Genomic DNA, 24,497 nt, shown 5'->3' with positions numbered 1-24,497 from the left:
CCCTCAAACACTACCCTCCTGTTACACATTCCCTCAAACCCTACCCTCCTGTTACACTGCCCCTCAAACCCTACCCTCCTGTTACCCTGTCCCTCAGACCCTACCCTCCTGTTACACTGCCCCTCAAACCCTACCCTCCTGTTACACTGTCCCTCAAACCCTACCCTCCTCTTACACTGCCCCTCAGACCCTACCCTCCTGTTACACTGTCCCTCATCAAACCCTACCCTCCTGTTACCCTGTCCCTCAATCCCTACCCTCCTGTTACACTGTCCCTCAAACCCTACCCTCCTGTTACACTGTCCCTCAGACCCTACCCTCCTGTTACACTGCCCCTCAAACCCTACCCTCCTGTTACACTGTCCCTCAAACCCTACCCTCCTCTTACACTGCCCCTCAGACCCTACCCTCCTGTTACACTGTCCCTCATCAAACCCTACACTCCTGTTACACTGTCCCTCAAACCCGACCCTCCTGTTACACTGTCCCTCAAACCCGACCCTCCTGTTACACTGTCCCTCAGACCCTACCCTCCTGTTACACTGCCCCTCAGACCCTACCCTCCTGTTACACTGCCCCTCAGACCCTACCCTCCTGTTACACTGTCCCTCAAACCCTACCCTCCTGTTTCACTGTCCCTCAGACCCTACCCTCCTGTTGCACTGTCCCTCAGACCCTACCCTCCTGTTGCACTGTCCCTCAAACCCTACCCTCCTGTTACACTGTCCCTCAGACCCTACCCTCCTGTTACACTGTCCCTCAAACCCTACCCTCCTGTTACACTGTCCCTCAAACCCTACCCTCCTGTTACACTGTCCCTCAAACCCTACCCTCCTGTTACTGCCCCTCAAACCCTACCCTCCTGTTACACTGTCTCTCAGACCCTACCCTCCTGTTACACTGTCCCTCAAACCCTACCCTCCTGTTACACTGTCCCTCAGACCCTACCCTCCTGTTACACTGTCCCTCAAACCCTACCCTCCTGTTACACTGTCTCTCAGACCCTACCCTCCTGTTACACTGTCCCTCAAACCCTACCCTCCTGTTATACTGTCCCTCAAACCCTACCCTCCTCTTACACTGCCCCTCAAACCCTACCCTCCTGTTACACTCTCCCTCAAACCCTACCCTCCTGTTACACTGTCCCTCAAACCCGACCCCCCTGTTACACTGTCCCTCAAACCCGACCCTCCTGTTACACTCTCCCTCAAACCCTACCCTCCTGTTACACTCTCCCTCACACCCTACCCTCCTGTTACACTGTCCCTCAGACCCTACCCTCCTGTTAGTGTCCCTCAAACCCTACCCTCCTGTTGCACTGTCCCTCAGACCCTACCCTCCTGTTAGTGTCCCTCAAACCCTACCCTCCTGTTACACTGTCCCTCAAACCCTACCCTCCTGTTAGTGTCCCTCAAACCCTACCCTCCTGTTACACTGTCCCTCAGACCCTGCCCTCCTGTTGTCAAACCCCACCATCCTGTTACCCTGCCTATTATTAAATCTCACCCCAGTATTGTGCTGACCTTCATTAAATCCCGATTAAGCTGCACCTCCTCATTTCTAAAACATTGCTTCTCATTTTCCTCCACCTTTGTTTCTGTTCACCGTTTGAGCTGTTGCCTCCTCCTCTCCATTTGCTACATCTGCCCCTCTTCACAATCCCTCTTTGCTGCAAGCTATCTACCCAGTCGTCAGGAGTTTCTGAACTTCCCCCCACCCTCCCGGCAGCACACTTTGTCTCTGTAGTTCTTTTATTACGTTGTTCCGACATATTGCTGCATCATTTAAATCCAGCCACAGTGCAAACTTTTAAACAAGCTACAGCTGCCAAAATGTTGCAATAATTTAGTCTCAATACGACCGTTTTAGGTTTAATTGTCTGCAACAATTGATCTTTAACCAATCTGCTTTCTGACAAAACTTTAGTGTGTGTTGACAGGAGTTTATTTTCATGTCTCACCATGAGGGGGCGCCAGTACCTGCTCTTGTCGATCCTTAAGGAGCTGCAATTGTTTTAATATGAACAGCTCCTCCAGTGGCAAAAGAAGACAAGTTGGAGGAATAAAAACTGTAAATGTTGGAATTGTCCGACTTTCCCATTCAGGAGATTGACCCATTTGGATATCATGAATTCATAGTAATCTTTATTGTCACAAGTCGGCTTACAGTAACGCTGCAATGAAGTTACTGTGAAAAGCCCCTAGTCGCCACATTCCGGCGCCTGTTCGTGTACACCGTGGGAGAATTCAGAATGTCCAATTCGCCCAACAAGCACGTCTTTCGGGATTTGTGGGAGGGAAACCGGAGCACCCGGAGGAAACCCACGGGGAGAACGTGCAGACTCCGCACAGACTCTAACCCAAGCCGGAATGGAACCCGGGTCCCTGCCGCTGTGAAGCTACAGTGCTAACCACTGTGCTACCCTGCCGCCACCTTGAACCCCTTTCCCCTGCCTGAGATATCTAATGTGAGGAGTTTGTTCCCTTACTGGACATCATAGAATCATCGAATCCCTGCAGGATGGGCCATTTGGACACCGATGTCTGTACTGACCCTCCGAAAGAACATCCTCCCTCGGCCCACTCCAATGTCGATTTAGTGTTTTTCATAGAACAGTACAGCACAGAACAGGCCCTTCGGCCCTCGATGTTGTGCCGAGCAATGATCACCCTACTCAAACCCACGTATCCACCCTATACCCGTAACCCAACAACCCCCCCCCCATACCTTACATTTTAGGACACTACGGGCAATTTAGCATGGCCAATCCACCTAACCCGCACATCTTTGGACTGTGGGAGGAAACCGGAGCACCCGGAGGAAACCCACGCACACACGGGGAGGACGTGCAGACTCCACACAGACAGTGACCCAAGCCGGGAATCGAACCTGGGACCCTGGAGCTGTGAAGCATTTATGCTAACCACCATGCTACCGTGCTGCCCATTGTTGTTTTGGTGATGGGCCGAAGGGCCTGTTCTGTACCATATTATGATATGAGTTGTGACCATGGTAAACTATCCTCATCCTCCTCTGTCAGTCTGTAGCCTCCGGCTCTGTTGCCCACACCACCCTCCCTCCTCTATCACTTCCCCTCCAACTGCGCGGCACTGCCCTCGCCAGCTCTCGTCCCGCCTCCCCATCAGTAGCGGAGAATCTCACTTAATGGTTTCTCTTCCTTACGCCGTCAGCTCTGGAGTTCCTCTTTCTATTCTGGGCCCCTGCCCCGCTCCTAAATCTCATCTGCCCCTCAATGGCATCGTCCATTTGGCATCGAATTCCACAAAACCTCTTAATGGCTTCACTCTTCCTACAGTGTCAGATGTGCAATCTGCAGCAAACGTGACTTCCGTCACTGGGAAGGGCAGAGGCAGCGTCTCTACAGCTGCCACACACTCCCACCACCCGTGGCCCACCCACTGTTTGAGTGGAACTGGACGTTCTGTCACTCCTTCACCCGAAACTGCAATCTTGATGCCAGATTTTTCTCCCCCACAAAGCGCGGCCACTTTCATGTTTCTTGGCCCCTGCCTTGGCCCATCTGCTGCTGAAGCTTTCACTGATGCTTTAGTCCCCCCCCCCCCCCCCCCCCCCCCCCCCCCCCCCCCCCCCCCCTCCAAACAGAGGGCGCAGGTGGCAGAGGTCGCAGGTTTGGATGGTGCGGTCGGAAGAACCTTGGTGACAGGGACTGTTTAGCTCACTGGGCTAAATCGCTGGCTTTGAAAGCAGACCAAGGCAAGCCGGCAGCACGGTTCGATTCCCATACCAGCCTCCCCGAACAGGCGCCGGAATGTGGCGACTAGGGGATTTTCACAGTAACTTCATTTGAAGCCTACTCGTGACAATAAGCCATTTTCATTTTCATTTCATTTCAAGCTGTCGAAAATGAACTCTTGTTGGTAATTCCGTCATTTAGGGCTGATTCAGTATCGTGGTTTATGGATCTCCCACGGAGATCATGAGCTGCACTGTAGCACAAGCCTTCAGTCCAACAGTAAGAGGTTCCCAGTGCCCTCGCTGTGCCCGGTGCCCTCGCTGTGTCCGGTGCCCTCGCTGTGCCCAGTGCCCTCGCTGTGCCCGGTGCCCTCGCTGTGCCCAGTGCCCTCGCTGTGCCCAGTGCCCTCGCTGTGCCCAGTGCCCTCGCTGTGCCCAGTGCCCTCGCTGTGCCCGGTGCCCTCGCTGTGCCCGGTGCCCTCGCTGTGCCCAGTGCCCTCGCTGTGCCCAGGGCCCTCGCCGTGCCCGGTGCCCTCGCCGTGCCCGGTGCCCTCGCTGTGCCCGGTGCCCTCGCTGTGCCCGGTGCCCTCGCTGTGCCCGGTGCCCTCGCTGTGCCCGGTGCCCTCGCTGTGCCCGGTGCCCTCGCTGTGCCCGGTGCCCTCGCTGTGCCCGGTGCCCTCGCTGTGCCCGGTGCCCTCGCTGTGCCCGGTGCCCTCGCTGTGCCCGGTGCCCTCGCTGTGCCCGGTGCCCTCGCTGTGCCCGGTGCCCTCGCTGTGTCCCGTGCCCTCGCTGTGCCCAGTGCCCTTGCTGTGTCCGGTGCCCTCGCTGTGCCCGGTGCCCTCGCTGTGTCCGGTGCCCTCGCTGTGTCCGGTGCCCTCGCTGTGTTCGGTGCCCTCGCTGTGTTCGGTGCCCTCGCTGTGCCCTGTGCCCTCGCTGTGCCCGGTGCCCTCGCTGTGCCCGGTGCCCTCGCTGTGCCCGGTGCCCTCGCTGTGTTCGGTGCCCTCGCTGTGCCCGGTGCCCTCGCTGTGTCCGGTGCCCTCGCTGTGCCCGGTGCCCTCGCTGTGTTCGGTGCCCTCGCTGTGTTCGGTGCCCTCGCTGTGCCCAGTGCCCTCGCTGTGCCCGGTGCCCTCGCTGTGCCCGGTGCCCTCGCTGTGCCCGGTGCCCTCGCTGTGTTCGGTGCCCTCGCTGTGCCCGGTGCCCTCGCTGTGTCCCGTGCCCTCGCTGTGCCCGGTGCCCTCGCTGTGTCCCGTGCCCTCGCTGTGTCCCGTGCCCTCGCTGTGCCCAGTGCCCTCGCTGTGCCCAGTGCCCTCGCTGTGCCCGGCGCCCTCGCTGTGCCCGGCGCCCTCACTGTGCCCGCCGCCTTCGCTGTTCCCGGTGCCCTCGCTGTGCCCGGTGCCCTCGCTGTGCCCGGTGCCCTCGCTGTGTCCCGTGCCCTCGCTGTGCCCAGTGCCCTTGCTGTGTCCGGTGCCCTCGCTGTGCCCAGTGCCCTTGCTGTGTCCGGTGCCCTCGCTGTGTCCGGTGCCCTCGCTGTGTTCGGTGCCCTCGCTGTGTTCGGTGCCCTCGCTGTGTTCGGTGCCCTCGCTGTGCCCAGTGCCCTCGCTGTGCCCGGTGCCCTCGCTGTGCCCGGTGCCCTCGCTGTGCCCGGTGCCCTCGCTGTGCCCGGTGCCCTCGCTGTGTTCGGTGCCCTCGCTGTGCCCGGTGCCCTCGCTGTGTCCCGTGCCCTCGCTGTGCCCGGTGCCCTCGCTGTGTCCCGTGCCCTGCTGTGTCCCGTGCCCTCGCTGTGCCCAGTGCCCTCGCTGTGCCCAGTGCCCTCGCTGTGCCCGGCGCCCTCGCTGTGCCCGCCGCCTTCGCTGTTCCCGGTGCCCTCGCTGTGCCCGGTGCCCTCGCTGTGCCCGGTGCCCTCGCTGTGTCCCGTGCCCTCGCTGTGTCCCGTGCCCTCGCTGTGTCCCGTGCCCTCGCTGTGCCCGGTGCCCTCGCTGTGCCCGGTGCCCTCGCTGTGCCCTCGCTGTGTCCGGTGCCCTCGCTGTGTCCGGTGCCCTCGCTGTGCCCGGTGCCCTCGCTGTGCCCGGTGCCCTCGCTGTGCCCGGTGCCCTCGCTGTGCCCGGTGCCCTCGCTGTGCCCGGTGCCCTCGCTGTGTCCCGTGCCCTCGCTGTGCCCCGTGCCCTCGCTGTGCCCCGTGCCCTCGCCGTGCCCCGTGCCCTCGCCGTGCCCCGTGCCCTCGCCGTGCCCCGTGCCCTCGCCGTGCCCCGTGCCCTCGCCGTGCCCCGTGCCTTCGCTGCGTCCTGCGCCTCCGCCACTCGGCCCATCGAGTCTGCTCGTTTCTATCTCTGTCTCAAAGACACTCAGTGATTTGGCCTCCCCAGCCTTCTGCGGCAAAGAGTCCAACAGATTCACCAACCCTCTGGCTGAAGAAATTCCTCTTGATCTCAGTTTTCAATGTCCAACCCTTCAGTCTGAGGCTGTCCCATTCCCCCATCGCCTCTGTGCTAGCCCCAGATCCTCCCAACAGTACAACGTTAAAGCAGTTTCGTCCAGGCCTTCTGCACATCCTTAGTCTGTGACCTCCTCCAGCCCTACAACCCTTCCCGATTTTTGACAAGGGGCCAGAGCTGAAGGCAAGCAATCTCCCAACGTTGAGTCAGAAATGGCGGCACAGTGGTTAGCACTGCTGCCTCGCCGCGCCAGGGACCCGGGTTCGATTCCGACCGTGGGTGGCTGTGTGGAGTCTGCACGTTCTCCCCGTGTCTGTGTGGGTTTCCTCCGGGTGCTCCGGTTTCCTCCCGCAGTCTAAAGATTACGGGGGGTAGAGCAGGGAAGTGAGCCCTGGTAGAGGTCTCTTTCGAAGGGTCGGTGCAGACTCGATGGGCCGAATGGCTGCCTCCTGCACGGCAGGGATTCCGTGGAAAGGACCCAAAAATTCACCTTCGTTTTCCAGCTCTCGTTAAATACTTGAAAAGCTGTTTGGCCCGGCAGCTGACAAAGCTAAACGTCGCCTTAATGAATCCTCCCTGTTCGAAATGTAAATGAAAGTTCCTGACAGATGCTGCTGATTACAGCTGTTGACTGCAACGCAAATCCAGCTGTTTGCAATCGAGCCCTTGTTAATATTTTAAACGCAAAATCTGCCCCAAGTAAAACTATGGGAGCTTCATCCCCAGTGTCTCGAGCGCTGCCCAGCAACTGCTGTCATGGACGGAGGAACAAGGAGCCAGTGAGAGGGCGGAGAGCGGCCCGACAGGGGCCAGGTTCCCAGTTTGAAAAGCCTGGGGGAGGATGGGAAACTGAAGGGAGCGAGGGCGTCCAGGAAAAAGGAGTCAAAAGCAGCAACGGTTTGATTCCAGTGGGGTAGGCTTTTTAAGCTCAGGAGGACGCCGCCTTTGAAAATGCAGCAGGTAATTACAGGAAAACATAAAAGTCAGCAGATTGGAAAATTGAAAGCACGTTTGCCTTCTGAAGGGCCCACAGCTTGATCCGGCCATGTAACACTTAATTGGGAAAGACTTGGCTGCAGAAAAAAGGCAAAATGTAATTAATGTTTGCCGCCTGACTCTCTCTGTCTTATCTTGCAGCTTCCAGTCAGCGTTTATGAGTCGGTCATCGATATCATCGCTGGAGAGGTAGGCAATTAATTGGCTCCAGTTCTCTGTCCTGTTAGTCAGTCTGTGTGTGCGTGTGAGCGAGCACGTGTGTCAGTCATGATGTGAAAAGTTGCCGTGCGACAGAGAGAGAGAGATCTGACTGGTGGCCATGTGACCCGCGGAGTCACCTCGGGCGAGGGGCAAGGTTCAGAGGGCGGGGCCATCATGGATAACCTCAGCCCGGACGGGAATTGAACCCGCTCCACATCACAAACCGGTCATTGAGCTAACCGAGCACCGATACATGATGCACAGCCCCCTCGATAACTCAGTCCCTCTGTTTGTACACTGAGCTGTGTACAATACAGTCCCTCTCTATGTACAGTCTGTCTGTTCCTGTCAGTCTGTGTGTGTCCTACACTATGTACAGTCTGTCTGTTCCTGTCAGTCTGTGTATCCTACACTATGTACAGTCTGTCTGTTCCCAAACTAATCCTACTGTCCCACTCTCTCCCCATAGCCCTGTATAAATCCCAAACTAATCCCACTGCCCCACTCTCTCCCCATAGCTCTGTATCAATCCCAAACTAATCCCACTGCCCCGCTGTCTCCCCATAGCCATGTATCAATCCCCAAACTAATCCCACTGCCCCACTCTCTCCCCATAGCTCTGTATCAATCCCAAACTAATCCCACTGCCCCGCTGTCTCCCCATAGCCCTGTATCAATCCCCAAACTAATTCCACTGCCCCACTCTCTCCCCATAGCCCTGTATCAATCCCCAAACTAATCCCATTTCCCCACTCTCTCCCCATAGCCCTGTATCAATCCCAAATTAATCCCACTACCCCGCTCTCCCCATAGCCCTGTATCAATCCCAAATTAATCCCACTACCCCGCTCTCCCCATAGCCCTGTATCAATCCCCAAACTAATCCCACTGCCCCACTCTCCCCATAGCCCTGTATCAATCCCAAACTAATCCCACTGCCCCACTCTCTCCCCATAGCCCTGTATCAATCCCTAAATTAATCCCACTGCCCCACTCTCTCCCCATAGCCCTGTACCAATCCCCAAACTAATCCCACTGCCCCACACTCTCCCCATAGCCCTGTATAAATCCCAAACTAATCCCACTGCCCCACTCTCTCCCCATAGCCCTGTATCAATCCCTAAATTAATCCCACTGCCCCACTCTCTCCCCATAGCCCTGTACCAATCCCCAAACTAATCCCACTGCCCCACCCTCTCCCCATAGCCCTGTACCAATCCCCAAACTAATCCCACTGCCCCTCACTCTCCCCATAGCCCTGTATAAATCCCAAACTAATCCCACTGCCCCACTCTCTCCCCATAGCTCTGTATCAATCCCAAACTAATCCCACTGCCCCGCTGTCTCCCCATAGCCATGTATCAATCCCCAAACTAATCCCACTGCCCCACTCTCTCCCCATAGCTCTGTATCAATCCCAAACTAATCCCACTGCCCCGCTGTCTCCCCATAGCCCTGTATCAATCCCCAAACTAATTCCACTGCCCCACTCTCTCCCCATAGCCCTGTATCAATCCCCAAACTAATCCCATTTCCCCACTCTCTCCCCATAGCCCTGTATCAATCCCAAATTAATCCCACTACCCCGCTCTCCCCATAGCCCTGTATCAATCCCCAAACTAATCCCACTGCCCCACTCTCCCCATAGCCCTGTATCAATCCCAAACTAATCCCACTGCCCCACTCTCTCCCCATAGCCCTGTATCAATCCCTAAATTAATCCCACTGCCCCACTCTCTCCCCATAGCCCTGTACCAATCCCCAAACTAATCCCACTGCCCCACACTCTCCCCATAGCCCTGTATAAATCCCAAACTAATCCCACTGCCCCACTCTCTCCCCATAGCTCTGTATCAATCCCAAACTAATCCCACTGCCCCGCTGTCTCCCCATAGCCCTGTATCAATCCCCAAACTAATCCCACTGCCCCGCTCTCTCCCCATAGCCCTGTATCAATCCCCAAACTAATCCCACTGCCCCGCTCTCTCCCCATAGCCCTGTATCAATCCCCAAACTAATCCCATTTCCCCACTCTCTCCCCATAGCCCTGTATCAATCCCCAAACTAATCCCACTGCCCCCGCTCTCTCCCCATAGCCCTGTATCAATCCCCAAACTAATCCCACTGCCCCGCTCTCTCCCCATAGCCCTGTATCAATCCCCAAACTAATCCCAATGCCCCGCTCTCTCCCCATAGCCCTGTATCAATCCCAAACTAATCCCACTTCCCCACACTCTCCCCATAGCCCTGTATCAATCCCAAACTAATCCCACTGCCCCCGCTCTCTCCCCATAGCCCTGTATCAATCCCCAAACTAATCCCACTGCCCCACTCCCTCCCCATAGCCATGTACCAATCCCAAACTAATCCCACTGCCCCACTCTCTCCCCATAGCCCTTTATCAATCCCCAAACTAATCCCACTGCCCCGCTCTCTCCCCATAGCCCTGTATCAATCCCCAAACTAATCCCACTGCCCCTCTCTCTCCCCATAGCCCTGTATCAATCCACAACTAATCCCACTGCCTCCCCATAGCCCTGTCTCAATGCCCAAACTAATCCCACTGCCCCACTCTCTCCCCATAGCCCTGTATCAATCCCCAAACTAATCCCACTGCCCCACTCTCTCCCCATAGCCCTGTATCAATCCCCAAACTAATCCCACTGCCCCACTCTCTCCCCATAGCCCTGTACCAATCCCCAAACTAATCCCACTGCCCCACTCTCTCCCCATAGCCCTGTATCAATCCCCAAACTAATCCCAATGCCCCGCTCTCTCCCCATAGCCCTGTATCAATCCCAAACTAATCCCACTGCCCCACTCTCTCCCCATAGCCCTGTATCAATCCCCAAACTAATCCCACTGCCCCGCTCTCTCCCCATAGCCCTGTATCAATCCCTAAACTAATCCCATTTCCCCACTCTCTCCCCATAGCCCTGTATCAATCCCCAAACTAATCCCACTGCCCCCGCTCTCTCCCCATAGCCCTGTATCAATCCCCAAACTAATCCCACTGCCCCGCTCTCTCCCCATAGCCCTGTATCAATCCCCAAACTAATCCCAATGCCCCGCTCTCTCCCCATAGCCCTGTATCAATCCCAAACTAATCCCACTTCCCCACACTCTCCCCATAGCCCTGTATCAATCCCAAACTAATCCCACTGCCCCCGCTCTCTCCCCATAGCCATGTACCAATCCCAAACTAATCCCACTGCCCCACTCTCTCCCCATAGCCCTTTATCAATCCCCAAACTAATCCCACTGCCCCGCTCTCTCCCCATAGCCCTGTATCAATCCCCAAACTAATCCCACTGCCCCTCTCTCTCCCCATAGCCCTGTATCAATCCACAACTAATCCCACTGCCTCCCCATAGCCCTGTCTCAATGCCCAAACTAATCCCACTGCCCCACTCTCTCCCCATAGCCCTGTATCAATCCCCAAACTAATCCCACTGCCCCACTCTCTCCCCATAGCCCTGTATCAATCCCCAAACTAATCCCACTGCCCCACTCTCTCCCCATAGCCCTGTACCAATCCCCAAACTAATCCCACTGCCCTACTCTCTCCCCATAGCCCTGTATCAATCCCCAAACTAATCCCAATGCCCCGCTCTCTCCCCATAGCCCTGTATCAATCCCAAACTAATCCCACTGCCCCACTCTCTCCCCATAGCCCTGTATCAATCCCCAAACTAATCCCACTGCCCCACTCTCTCCCCATAGCCCTGTACCAATCCCCAAACTAATCCCACTGCCCCACTCTCTCCCCATAGCCCTGTATCAATCCCCAAACTAATCCCACTGCCCCACTCTCTCCCCATAGCCCTGTATCAATCCCCAAACTAATCCCACTGCCCCGCTCTCTCCCCATAGCCCTGTATCAATCCCCAAACTAATCCCACTGCCCCACTCTCTCCCCATAGCCCTGTATCAATCCCCAAACTAATCCCACTGTCCCACTCTCCCCATAGCCCTGTATCAATCACCAAACTAATCCCACTGCCCCACTCTCTCCCCATAGCCCTGTATCAATCCCCAAACTAATCCCACTGTCCCACTCTCCCCATAGCCCTGTATCAATCCCCAAACTAATCCCACTGTCCCACGCTCCCCATAGCCCTGTATCAATCCCCAAACTAATCCCACTGCCCCACTCTCTCCCCATAGCCCTGTATCAATCACCAAACTAATCCCGCTGTCCCACTCTCCCCATAGCCCTGTATCAATCCCCAAACTAATCCCACTGCCCCACTCTCTCCCCATAGCCCTGTATCAATCACCAAACTAATCCCACTGCCCCACTCTCTCCCTATAGCCCTGTATCAATCCCCAAACTAATCCCACTGCCCCACTCTCTCCCCATAGCCCTGTATCAATCCCCAAACTAATCCCACTGCCCCACTCTCTCCCCATAGCCCTGTCAGGTCTACCCATTGCGCATACACCAAGTCCGTTAGACACTGACCACTACGCATCGTCTGCACTACAAGACCACCAGATACTGACCACTACCCGTCACCCACACCCAACATTGACCGGGCACTGCCCACTACCTGCCATTCCTGCGCTAAATTCGGCATTCACCGATCCTGCCCCCACACAACCCTCCCCCACTCCCCTCTCCGGCTGGCTGGCCTTTTTCCTGCCTCCTATTGTTTCCAGGTTTCTGCTTTCTCAGCTGCACTCCCTGTCACTGGCCGGGCTGGCTGCTCCTGTGTGCCAGCTGGCAAAGTGCCCCTCAGTGTGTGAGTGCCGAGCCCGCGTGTAAACCGGGCAAGGCATGGCAGTCGGACCAGGATTGTGTTCTCGTCCGACCTAATGCAGTGGGGGGGGGGACCCTGGCCAGCGACGTCTGGGGCCGTAGTGATGCCACTCCCAGTGCTGCCTGGCCCCAGGGCTTGAAGCTGCACCCGTTGTCCAGCTGTGAGTGTTCCTCTGCAGGGTGCTCCAGCTCCCCGTTACTGGGCAGCATTTCCTGCACTGATTATGTTCATTTTTATTCTTCTTTTGTGTCCAGGCCACGGTGCTGTTTGCTGAACTGACCTACACCTTGGCAACAGAGGAGGCGGAACGCATTGGAGTCGATCACGTGGCTCGCATGACGGCCACTGGTACAGGGGAAAACTCCACAGGCAAGGATTCACCAGGGTTCTAGTAACCGGGAGCCGGAATTGATCCCTGGCGCTGTGAGGCAGCAGTGCTAACCCACTGTGCCACTGTTCCTACCTAACTTTCTTTGCCCCTTCACCTCTCTTCCCTTCAAGCTTACCACCTTGACCAAGCTTTCATCAACCTTTGCATCTCGGTGATTTGGGATCATTTGCCTGGCAATATGGTTCTGCAGGCCTCCGATCTATTCGTCCGCAATGTCACCCCCCACCCCACCCAATACCAATGTAGTTTGCCGCTGCCTCCCTTCCCCTCAAACTGTTAGCTAAGTTGGCTTCCTCCTGTTCCTTTCTGTTTTTACAGTGGCCGAGCACCTCATTGCACAGCACAGCGCCATCAAAATGCTGCACAGTCGGGTCAGGGTCATCCTGGAGTATGTGAAAGCTGTGGAATCAGGTACGCCAGCTCATTCCGCCCGCCACCCTCCCAAACACTCAGCTGTCCCATCCGGGGCCTGGAGGTGCCCGGGGGACCAGAGTGAGGCCTGAGGAACCAGAGTGAGGCCTGGGGCACCTGAGGGACCAGAGTGAGGCCTGGGACACCTGAGGGACCAGAGTGAGGCCCGAGGGACCAGAGTGAGGCCCGAGGGACCAGAGTGAGGCCCGAGGGACCAGAGTGAGGCCCGAGGGGCCAGAGTGAGGCCCGAGGGGCCAGAGTGAGGCCCGAGGGGCCAGAGTGAGGCCCGAGGGGCCAGAGTGAGGCCCGAGGGGCCAGAGTGAGGGCCGAGGGATCAGAGTGAGGCCCGGGGCATCTGAGGGACCAGAGTGAGGCCCGGGGCAACTGAGGGACCAAAGTGAGGCCTGGAGGTGCCCGAGGGACCAGAGTGAGGCCTGGGGCGCCTGACGGACCAAAATGAGGCCAAGAGGTGCCCGAGGGGTCAGAGTGAGGCCTGGGGCACCTAAGGGACCAGAGTGAGGCCTGGGGCGCCTGAGGGACCAGAGTGAGGCCTGGGGCGCCCAAGGGATCAGAGTGAGGCCTGAGGGACCAGAGTGAGGCCTGGGGCGCCTGAGGGACCAGAGTGAGGCCTGGAGGTGCCTGAGGGACCAGAGTGAGGCCTGGTGCGCCCGAGGGACCAGAGTGAGGCCTGGGGCGCCCGAGGGACCAGAGTGAGGCCTGGGGCGCCCGAGGGACCAGAGTGAGGCCTGGGGCGCCCGAGGGACCAGAGTGAGGCCTGGGGCGTCCGAGGGACCAGAGTGAGGCCTGGGGCGCCCGAGGGATCAGAGTGAGGCCTGGGGCGCCCGAGGGACCAGAGTGAGGCCTGGGGCGCCCATGGGATCAGAGTGAGGCCTGAGGGACCAAAGTGAGGCCTGGAGGTGCCTGAGGGACCAGAGTGAGGCCTGGAGGTGCCTCAGGGACCAGAGTGAGGCCTGAGGGACCAGAGTGTGGCCTGGGGCGCCTGAGGGACCAGAGTGAGGCTTGGAGGTGCCTGAGGGACCAGAGTGAGGCCTGGGGCGCCCAAGGGATCAGAGTGAGGCTTGGAGGTGCCCGAGGGACCAGAGTGAGGCCTGGGGCGCCCAAGGGATCAGAGTGAGGCCTGAGGGACCAGAGTGAGGCCTGGGGCGCCTGAGGGACCAGAGTGAGGCCTGGAGGTGCCTCAGGGACCAGAATGAGGCCTGGGGCGCCCAAGGGAACAGAGTGAGGCCCGAGGGACCAGAGTGAGGCCTGGAGGTGGCAGAGGGACCAGAGTGAGGCTTGGAGGTGCCTGAGGGACCAGAGTGAGGCCTGTGGCGCCCAAGGGATCAGAGTGAGGCCTGAGGGACCAGAGTGAGGCCTGGGGCGCCTGAGGGACCAGAGTGAGGCCTGGAGGTGCCTCAGGGACCAGAATGAGGCCTGGGGCGCCCAAGGGACCAGAGTGAGGCCTGAGGGACCAGAGTGAGGCCTGGGGCGCCTGAGGGACCAGAGTGAGGCCTGAGGGACCAGAGTGAGGCCTGGGCGCCTGACGGACCAGAGTGAGGCCTGGGCGCCTGAGGGATCAGAGTGAGGCCTGGGCGCCTGACGGACCAGAGTGAGGCCTGGGGCGCCTGAGGGACCAGAGTGAGGCGTGAGGGATCAGAGTGAGGCCTGGGGCCGATACGGTTGTTGGGGAGGTGCCTGGGGTCACGGTTCGGTGCAGTGGGGTATGGAGCCTGTGGAGTGGTGCCAATGTTGCTTATGTCTGAGGGTCAGTGCGGGGAGGAGGGGGGTGGGACTTGGGTTGGGGGGGTGCAGTGCATGTTGCCACGGGCAAGTGTGCGGTCAATTCCAGCCCCCCACATCCTGGAGTCACAAGTGAATTAACCAATCATTCTTACAAGGATACTCAAAGCCTTTGGCCATTGGCTGCCCAATAATTACAGTCACCAGGTTTGTAAGTTTAAACACAATTTCTGTTTATTTATAACAGGAATAATGACAAAATCTGCAGTAGAGACAACTGGATAACAACAAGCTAACTTACTCATCTCAGAGTTTGCAGACGATACCAAGTTAGGTGGGAGGGTGAATTGTGACGAGGATGCAGGGATCCTACAGCAAGATCTGGACAGGTTGGGCGAGTGGGCAAACCAATGGCAGATGCAGTATAATTTGGATAAGTGTGAGGTTATTCATTTTGGAAGCAAAAACAGGAAGGCAGATTACTACCTGAATGGTTGTAAATTAGGAGAGGGGAGTGTGCAGCGGGACCTGGGTGTCCTTGTGCACCAGTCGCTGAAGGTAAGCATGCAGGGGCAGCAGGCGGTAAAGAAGGATAATGGTATGTTGGCCTTCATTGCGAGAGGTTTCGAGTATAGAAGCAGGAATGTGTTGCTACAATTATACAGGGCCTTGGTGAGGCCACATCTGGAGTATTGTGTGCAGTTTTGGTCTCCTTCTCTGAGGAAGGATGTTCTTGCTCTCGAGGGAGTGCAGCGAAGGTTTACCAGACTGATTCCAGGGATGGCGGGACTGGCGGATGAGGAGAGATTGACTGGGTTGGGATTGTTCTCGCCGGAGTTCAGAAGAATGAGGGTGGATCTCATAGAGATTTATAAAATTCTAACAGGACTGGACAGGGTAGATGCAGGGAAGATGTTCCCGATGGTGGGCGTGTCCAGAACCAGGGGTCACAGCCTGAGGATTCTGGGTAAACCATTTCAGACAAATATGATGAGACATTTCTTCACCCAAAGAGTGGCGAACCTGTGGAATTCACAACCACAGGACGTAGTTGATGCTAAAACATTGAATATATTCAAGAGGCGGCTGGATGTAGCACTTGGGGAGAATGGGATCAAAGGCTATGGGGAGAAAGCAGGATTAGGCTATTGAGTTGGATGATTAGCCATGATGGTGATGAATGGCAGAGCAGGCTCGAAGGGCCAAAAGGCCTCCTCCAGCTCCTATCTTCTATGTACTGGCCCACCCTCTACCCACACACACAAGACAGACAAACACAGAGCGGGGGGGGGGGGGGGGGGAAATAATACAGATGAAGGTCAAAAAAGGTCTTTGCTTCAAATGGTGGTTCCTTGGCCCACGTTCCTCACAGCACGCTGGTTGGTCAAAGTCTTTGGGCCTCTGTCATTGGTGCTGGTCCATATGCAATCAGCAGTTTAAATGAGTGGCACCTTCTATTTGGATTAAAGGGACCGGCTGCTTTCCCTTAAAGTCACAGGTCCATTAGACATCCATGGATCAAAAATGTAACGGCAAAAATACAGGAACTGGAATAGCAGGAAGGGCCTTTACAATGTCGATTAGGTGGGGGGAGGGGCGGGGGGGCTGTGGAGGGCAGCGGGGGTCAGGGTAGCACTGGGTATGTGTGCGCGCGCGCGCGTATGGAGTTGTCAGGTTGCCGATGTCCCGTTCGTGTTTCCTGCCAGGTGAAGTGCCGTTCAACCATGAAATCCTGCGCGAGGCCTACGCCCTGTGTCACCGACTGCCCGTCCTCAGCACCGACAAGTTCAAGACCGACTTCTACGACGTAAGTCAGAGCTGGTCGCCCAACCCGGGGAATCGGGAGCTGCTCCCTGTCTGGGTTGGAACCTCCCACAAAACGTGACCCAGCACGTGATCAGTCACGATCTCATTCAACATAACAAGGAGCAGGAGTAGGCCATCTGGCCCCTCGAGCCTGCTCCGCCATTCAATGAGATCATGGCTGATCTTTAGAGGACTCAGCTCCACTTTGTGGCCCGAACACCATAACCCTTAATCCCTTTATTCTTCAAAAAACTATCTTTCTCTAGAAAACATTTAATGAAGGAGCCTCAACTGCTTCACTGGGCAAGGAATTCCATAGATTCACAACCCTTTGGGTGAAGAAGTTCCTCCGAAGCTCAGCCCTAAATCTACTTCCCCTTATTTTGAGGCTATGTCCCCTAGTTCTGCTTTCACCCGCCAGTGGAAACAATCTGCCCGCATCTATCCTATCTATTCCCTTCATTATTCTCCATGTTTGTATAAGATTCCCCCTCATCCTTCTAAGTTCCAACAAGATTGAATGGCGGAGTGGACTCGATAGCCCCAATGGCCGACTTTCCTCCTGGGTTTTATGGTCTTATTAATTCCACTTGCCTTTTTCATTCCTATTTGAATCTGATTGTCACATGAACATGGAGCCGGACGGGGTTAGTGTCTCTGACGGACGGACGGGGTTAGTTTCCCTGACGGACGGACAGGGTTAGTGTCTCTGACTGACGGACGGACAGGGTTAGTGTCTCAGACGGACGGGGTTAGTGTCTCTCACAGACGGACGGACGGGGTTAGTGTCTCTGACGGGCGGACAGGGTTAGTGTCTCTGACAGACGGACGGGGTTAGTGTCCCTGACGGACGGACGGGGTTAGTGTCTCTGACGGACGGACGAGGTTAGTGTCTCTGACGGACGGACGGGGTTAGTGTCTCTGACGGACAGACGGACGGGGTTAGTGTCTCTGACGGACGGACGGGGTTAGTGTGTCTGACGGACGGACGGGGTTAGTGTCTCTGACGGACGGACGGGGTTAGTGTCTCTGACAGACGGACGGACGGGGTTAGTGTGTCTGACGGACGGCGGACGGGGTTAGTGTCTCTGACGGACGGACGGACGGGGTTAGTGTCTCTGACGGACGGACGGAGTTAGTGTCTCTGACGGACGGACGGGGTTAGTGTGTCTGACTGACGGACGGGGTTAGTGTGTCTGACGGACGGACGGGGTTAGTGTCTCTGACGGACGGACGGGGTTAGTGTCTCTGACAGACGGACGGACGGGGTTAGTGTGTCTGACGGACGGCGGACGGGGTTAGTGTCTCTGACGGACGGACGGGGTTAGTGTCTCTGACGGACGGACGGAGTTAGTGTCTCTGACGGACGGACGGGGTTAGTGTCCCTGACGGACGGACGGACGGGGTTAGTGTCTCTGACGGACGGACGGACGGGGTTAGTGTCTCTGACGGACGGACGGGGTTAGTGTCTCTGACGGACGGACGGACGGGGTTAGTGTCCCTGACGGACGGACGGACGGGGTTAGTGTCCCTGACGGACGGACGGACGGGGTTAGTGTCTCTGACGGACGGACGGACGGACGGGGTTAGTGTCTCTGACGGACGGACGGGGTTAGTGTCTCTGACCGACGGACGGGGTTAGTGTCTCTGACGGACGGACGGGGTTAGTGTCTCTGACGGACGGACGGGGTTAGTGTCTCTGACGGACGGACGGACGGGGTTAGTGTCTCTGACGGACGGACGGGGTTAGTGTCCCTGACGGACGGACGGGGTTAGTGTCTCTGACGGACGGACGGGGTTAGTGTCCCTGACGGACGGACGGGGTTAGTGTCTCTGACGGACGGACGGGGTTAGTGTCCCTGACGGACGGACGGGGTTAGTGTCTCTGACGGACGGACGGGGTTAGTGTCTCTGACGGACGGACGGGGTTAGTGTCTCTGACGGACGGACGGGGTTAGTGTCTCTGACAGACGGACGGACGGGGTTAGTGTCTCTGACGGACGGACGGGGTTAGTGTCTCTGACGGACGGACGGGGTTAGTGTCTCTGACGGACGGACGGGGTTAGTGTCTCTGACGGACGGACGGGGTTAGTGTCTCTGACAGACGGACGGACGGGGTTAGTGTCTCTGACAGACGGACGGACGGGGTTAGTGTCTCTGACGGACGGACGAACGGGGTTAGTGTCTCTGACGGACGGACGGGGTTAGTGTCTCTGACGGACGGACGGGGTTAGTGTCTCTGACGGACGGACGGACGGGGTTAGTGTCTCTGATGGACGGGCGGACGGGGTTAGTGTCTCTGACGGACGGACGGGGTTAGTGTCTCTGACGGACGGACGGGGTTAGTGTCTCTGACGGACGGACGGGGTTAGTGTCCCTGACAGACGGACGGGGTTAGTGTCCCTGACGGACGGACGGACGGGGTTAGTGTCTCTGACAGACGGACGGACGGGGTTAGTGTCTCTGACGGACGGACGGGGTTAGTGTCTCTGACGGACGGACGGGGTTAGTGTCTCTGATGGACGGACGGGGTTAGTGTCTCTGACGGACGGACGGGGTTAGTGTCTCTGACAGACGGACGGACGGGGTTAGTGTCTCTGACAGACGGACGGACGGGGTTAGTGTCTCTGACGGACGGACGAACGGGGTTAGTGTCTCTGATGGACGGGCGGACGGGGTTAGTGTCTCTGACGGACGGACGGGGTTAGTGTCTCTGACGGACGGACGGGGTCAGTGTCTCTGATGGACGGACGGACGGGGTTAGTGTCTCTGATGGACGGGCGGACGGGGTTAGTGTCTCTGACGGACGGACGGGGTTAGTGTCTCTGACGGACGGACGGGGTTAGTGTCTCTGACGGACGGACGGACGGGGTTAGTGTCTCTGACGGACGGACGGGGTTAGTGTCTCTGACGGACGGACGGGGTTAGTGTCTCTGACGGACGGACAGACGGGGTTAGTGTCTCTGACGGACGGACGGACGGGGTTAGTGTCTCTGACGGACGGACGGACGGGGTTAGTGTCTCTGACGGACGGACGGGGTTAGTGTCTCTGACGGACGGACGGACGGGGTTAGTGTCTCTGACGGACAGACGGGGTTAGTGTCTCTGACGGACAGACGGGGTTCGTGTCTCTGACGGACGGACGGGGTTAGTGTCTCTGACGGACGGACGGACGGGGTTCGTGTCTCTGACGGACGGACGGAAGGGGTTAGTGTCTCTGACGGGCGGACGGGGTTAGTGTCTCTGACGGACGGACGGGGTTAGTGTCTCTGACGGACAGACGGGGTTAGTGTCTCTGACGGACGGACGGGGTTAGTGTCTCTGACGGACGGACGGGGTTAGTGTCTCTGACGGACGGACGGGGTTAGTGTCTCTGACGGACAGACGGGGTTAGTGTCTCTGACAGACAGACGGGGTTAGTGTCTCTGACGGACGGACAGGGTTAGTGTCTCTGACGGACGGACAGGGTTAGTGTCTCTGACGGACGGGCGGACGGGGTTAGTGTCTCTGACAGACAGACGGGGTTAGTGTGTCTGACGGACGGACAGGGTTAGTGTCTCTGACGGACAGACGGACGGGGTTAGTGTCTCTGACAGACAGACGGGGTTCGTGTCTCTGACGGACAGACGGACGGGGTTAGTGTCTCTGACAGACAGACGGGGTTAGTGTGTCTGACGGACGGACGGGGTTAGTGTCTCTGACGGACGGGCGGACGGGGTTAGTGTCTCTGACAGACAGACGGGGTTAGTGTGTCTGACGGACGGACGGGGTTAGTGTCTCTGACGGACGGGCGGACGGGGTTAGTGTCTCTGACGGACGGGCGGACGGGGTTAGTGTCTCTGATGGACGGACGGGGTTAGTGTGTCTGACGGACGGACGGGGTTAGTGTCTCTGACGGACGGATGGACGGGGTTAGTGTCTCTGACGGACGGACGGACGGGGTTAGTGTGTCTGACAGACAGACGGGGTTAGTGTCTCTGACGGACGGACGGGGTTAGTGTCTCTGACGGACGGACGGGGTTAGTGTCTCTGACGGACGGACGGGGTTAGTGTCTCTGACGGACGGACGGGGTTAGTGTCTCTGACGGACGGACGGACGGGGTTAGTGTCTCTGACGGACGGACGGGGTTAGTGTCTCTGACGGACGGACGGGGTTAGTGTCTCTGACGGACGGACGGGGTTAGTGTCTCTGACGGACGGACGGACGGGGTTAGTGTCTCTGACGGACGGACGGGGTTAGTGTCTCTGACGGACGGACGGGGTTAGTGTCTCTGACGGACGGACGGGGTTAGTGTCTCTGACGGACGGACGGGGTTAGTGTCTCTGACGGACGGACGGACGGGGTTAGTGTCTCTGACGGACGGACGGGGTTAGTGTCTCTGACGGACGGACGGACGGGGTTAGTGTCTCTGACGGACGGACGGACGGGGTTAGTGTCTCTGACGGACGGACGGGGTTAGTGTCTCTGACGGACGGACGGGGTTAGTGTCTCTGACGGACGGACGGACGGGGTTAGTGTCTCTGACGGACGGACGGGGTTAGTGTCTCTGACGGACGGACGGGGTTAGTGTCTCTGACGGACGGACGGACGGGGTTAGTGTCTCTGACAGACGGACGGGGTTAGTGTCTCTGACGGACGGACGGGGTTAGTGTCTCTGACGGACGGACGGGGTTAGTGTTTCTGACGGACGGACGGACGGGGTTAGTGTCTCTGACAGACGGACGGGGTTAGTGTCTCTGACAGACGGACGGGGTTAGTGTGTCTGACGGACGGACGGGGTTAGTGTCTCTTACGGACGGATGGGGTTAGTGTCTCTGACGGACGGACGGGGTTAGTGTCTCTGACGGACGGACGGATGGGGTTAGTGTCTCTGACGGACGGACGGACGGGGTTAGTTTCCCTGATGGACGGACGGGGTTAGTGTCTCTGACGGACGGACGGGGTTAGTGTCCCTGACGGACGGATGGGGTTAGTGTCTCTGACGGACGGACGGACGGGGTTAGTTTCCCTGACGGACGGACGGGGTTAGTGTCTCTGACGGACGGACGGGGTTAGTGTCTCTGACGGACGGACGGGGTTAGTGTCTCTGACAGACGGACGGACGGGGTTAGTGTCCCTGACGGACGGACGGACGGGGTTAGTGTCTCTGACGGACGGACGGACGGGGTTAGTGTCTCTGACGGACGGACGGACGGGGTTAGTGTCTCTGACGGACGGACGGACGGGGTTAGTGTCTCTGACGGACGGACGGACGGGGTTAGTGTCTCTGACGGACGGACGGGGTTAGTGTCTCTGACGGACGGACGGACGGGGTTAGTTTCCCTGACGGACGGACGGGGTGAGTGTCTCTTACGGACGGACGGACGGGGTTAGTTTCCCTGACGGACGGACGGGGTTAGTGTCTCTGATGGACGGACGGACGGGGTTAGTGTCTCTGACAGACGGACGGACGGGGTTAGTGTCTCTGACGGACGGGGTTAGTGTCTCTGACGGACGGACGGGGTTAGTGTCTCTGACGGGCGGACGGGGTTAGTGTCTCTGACGGACGGACGGGGTTAGTGTCTCTGACGGACGGACGGGGTTAGTGTCTCTGACGGACGGACGGGGTTAGTGTCCCTGACAGACGGACGGGGTTAGTGTCCCTGACGGACGGACGGACGGGGTTAGTGTCTCTGACGGACGGACGGACGGGGTTAGTGTCTCTGACGGACGGACGGGGTTAGTGTCTCTGACGGACGGACGGGGTTAGTGTGTCTGACGGACGGACGGGGTTAGTATCTCTGACAGACGGACGGACGGGGTTAGTGTCTCTGACGGACGGACGGGGTTAGTGTCTCTGACGGACGGACGGGGTTAGTGTCTCTGACGGACGGACGGGGTTAGTGTCTCTGACGGACGGACGGGGTAAGTGTCTCTGACGGACGGACGGACGGGGTTAGTGTCTCTGACGGACGGACGGGGTTAGTGTCTCTGACGGACGGACGGGGTTAGTGTCTCTGACGGACGGACGGACGGGGTTAGTGTCTCTGACGGACGGACGGGGTTAGTGTCTCTGACGGACGGACGGGGTTAGTGTCTCTGACGGACGGACGGGGTTAGTGTCTCTGACGGACGGACGGGGTTAGTGTCTCTGACGGACGGACGGACGGGGTTAGTGTCTCTGACGGACGGACGGGGTTAGTGTCTCTGACGGACGGACGGACGGGGTTAGTGTCTCTGACGGACGGACGGACGGGGTTAGTGTCTCTGACGGACGGACGGGGTTAGTGTCTCTGACGGACGGACGGGGTTAGTGTCTCTGACGGACGGACGGACGGGGTTAGTGTCTCTGACGGACGGACGGGGTTAGTGTCTCTGACGGACGGACGGGGTTAGTGTCTCTGACGGACGGACGGGGTTAGTGTCTCTGACGGACGGACGGACGGGGTTAGTGTCTCTGACGGACGGGGTTAGTGTCTCTGACGGACGGGGTTAGTGTCTCTGACGGACGGGGTTAGTGTCTCTGACGGACGGACGGGGTTAGTGTCTCTGACGGACGGACGGGGTTAGTGTCTCTGACGGACGGACGGACGGGGTTAGTGTCTCTGACGGACGGACGGACGGGGTTAGTGTCTCTGGCGGACGGACGGACGGGGTTAGTGTCTCTGACGGACGGACGGGGTTAGTGTCTCTGACGGACGGACGGGGTTAGTGTCTCTGACAGACGGACGGGGTTAGTGTCTCTGACGGACGGACGGACGGGGTTAGTGTCTCTGACGGACGGACGGGGTTAGTGTCTCTGACGGACGGACGGGGTTAGTGTCTCTGACGGACGGACGGGGTTAGTGTGTCTGACGGATGGACGGGGTTAGTGTCTCTGACGGACGGATGGGGTTAGTGTGTCTGACGGACGGACGGGGTTAGTGTCTCTGACGGACGGTCGGGGTTAGTGTCTCTGACGGACGGACTGGGTTAGTGTGTCTGACGGACGGACGGACGGGGTTAGTGTCTCTGACGGACGGACGGGGTTAGTGTCTCTGACGGACGGACGGGGTGATTGTCCGGACGGACGGGGTGATCGGACGGACGGACTGAGGGGGTGATTGTCCGGACGGACGGACGGGGTGATTGTCCGGACGGACTGAGGGGGTGATTGTCCGGACGGACTGAGGGGGTGATTGTCCGGACGGGCACTGGGTCAGACAGCAGGCCCTGTGATTTCCGATCTAGATATCATCGTGTTGTCACTACTATCTCACTGTCTAACTCTCCCTCTCTCTCAGCAATGTAACGATGTGGGGCTGATGGCTTACCTCGGCACCATCACCAAGACCTGTAACACCATGAACCAGTTTGTGAACAAGTTCAACATCCTTTACGATCGGCAGGGCATTGGCCGGCGCATGCGCGGCCTCTTCTTCTGATTGGCTGCCAGTGGACCTCACCGTCTGGGTGGGGCAGGAGTGGAGAGTTCACAATCCGGACCGACTGGAGCTCGGAGCCGACCGAAGTATATCTGCGATTGACTGGTACCCTCCCTCCCTGCCCGCTGCCTGGACCCGTCTTGTGAAACGGTCCCCCTGTTTGTTTGATGGCCGGTCTCCGCTCTCCGGGTGTTGCTGATTGGGTGTCGGTGATTGGTTGGATTGGAGTTTGCGTTCACAACCGCGTGCGTGCGTGATGTTTCTGCCGGGTGTGAAGTTGTTGGTTGTGCATGAGAAATAAAGTTTAACGGATCGAGAAGTTTATTCTCACTCCTCAGAGGTGAGTCATATCACCTGTTCAGTGCACATGGTCCTATATCCCACTCTCTCCTGCCCATTTCCTCCCCGCTGCTCTCCACCTTTACCGCCCCCTCCACTCTTCCCCTACCCACGCCGCCACACTCCTCTATTCCCCCCTCGACTTATCTGTTCAAAGTTCTCCCCTCTTCACCACCTTTCCCCTCCGACCATCGACTTGAGCTCATTCTAAACTCAGTTGCCCTTACCCTAACATTTGGCAAATCCCGTTTGCCCAAGGCGCGACTCAGCGGGTCCTGTTCGCCCGCCGCGATTCTGTGC

General features: G+C 58.1%; 1 protein-coding gene across 1 annotated transcript in view; it reads left to right on the top strand.

Moving 5' to 3' along the window:
• Nucleotides 1–24,182, top strand: part of cops6 (COP9 signalosome subunit 6) — a 44,904-nt gene extending 20,722 nt beyond the window's left edge. Inside the window, exons 6-10 of the mRNA XM_038786927.1 lie at nucleotides 7,284–7,331; nucleotides 12,361–12,475; nucleotides 12,816–12,908; nucleotides 16,355–16,455; nucleotides 23,718–24,182. Coding sequence (XP_038642855.1) covers nucleotides 7,284–7,331; nucleotides 12,361–12,475; nucleotides 12,816–12,908; nucleotides 16,355–16,455; nucleotides 23,718–23,858 — 498 coding nt within the window. The 3' untranslated portion in view covers nucleotides 23,859–24,182. The remainder of the gene's footprint in view (nucleotides 1–7,283; nucleotides 7,332–12,360; nucleotides 12,476–12,815; nucleotides 12,909–16,354; nucleotides 16,456–23,717) is intronic.
• Nucleotides 24,183–24,497: the final 315 nt, after the last annotated feature.

This window comes from Scyliorhinus canicula, chromosome 29, assembly GCF_902713615.1.
Source record: "Scyliorhinus canicula chromosome 29, sScyCan1.1, whole genome shotgun sequence".
NCBI lineage: Eukaryota > Metazoa > Chordata > Chondrichthyes > Carcharhiniformes > Scyliorhinidae > Scyliorhinus > Scyliorhinus canicula.
The sequence above is the reverse complement of the archived record's forward strand: the minus strand, read 5'-3'. Positions and strand labels throughout refer to the sequence as shown.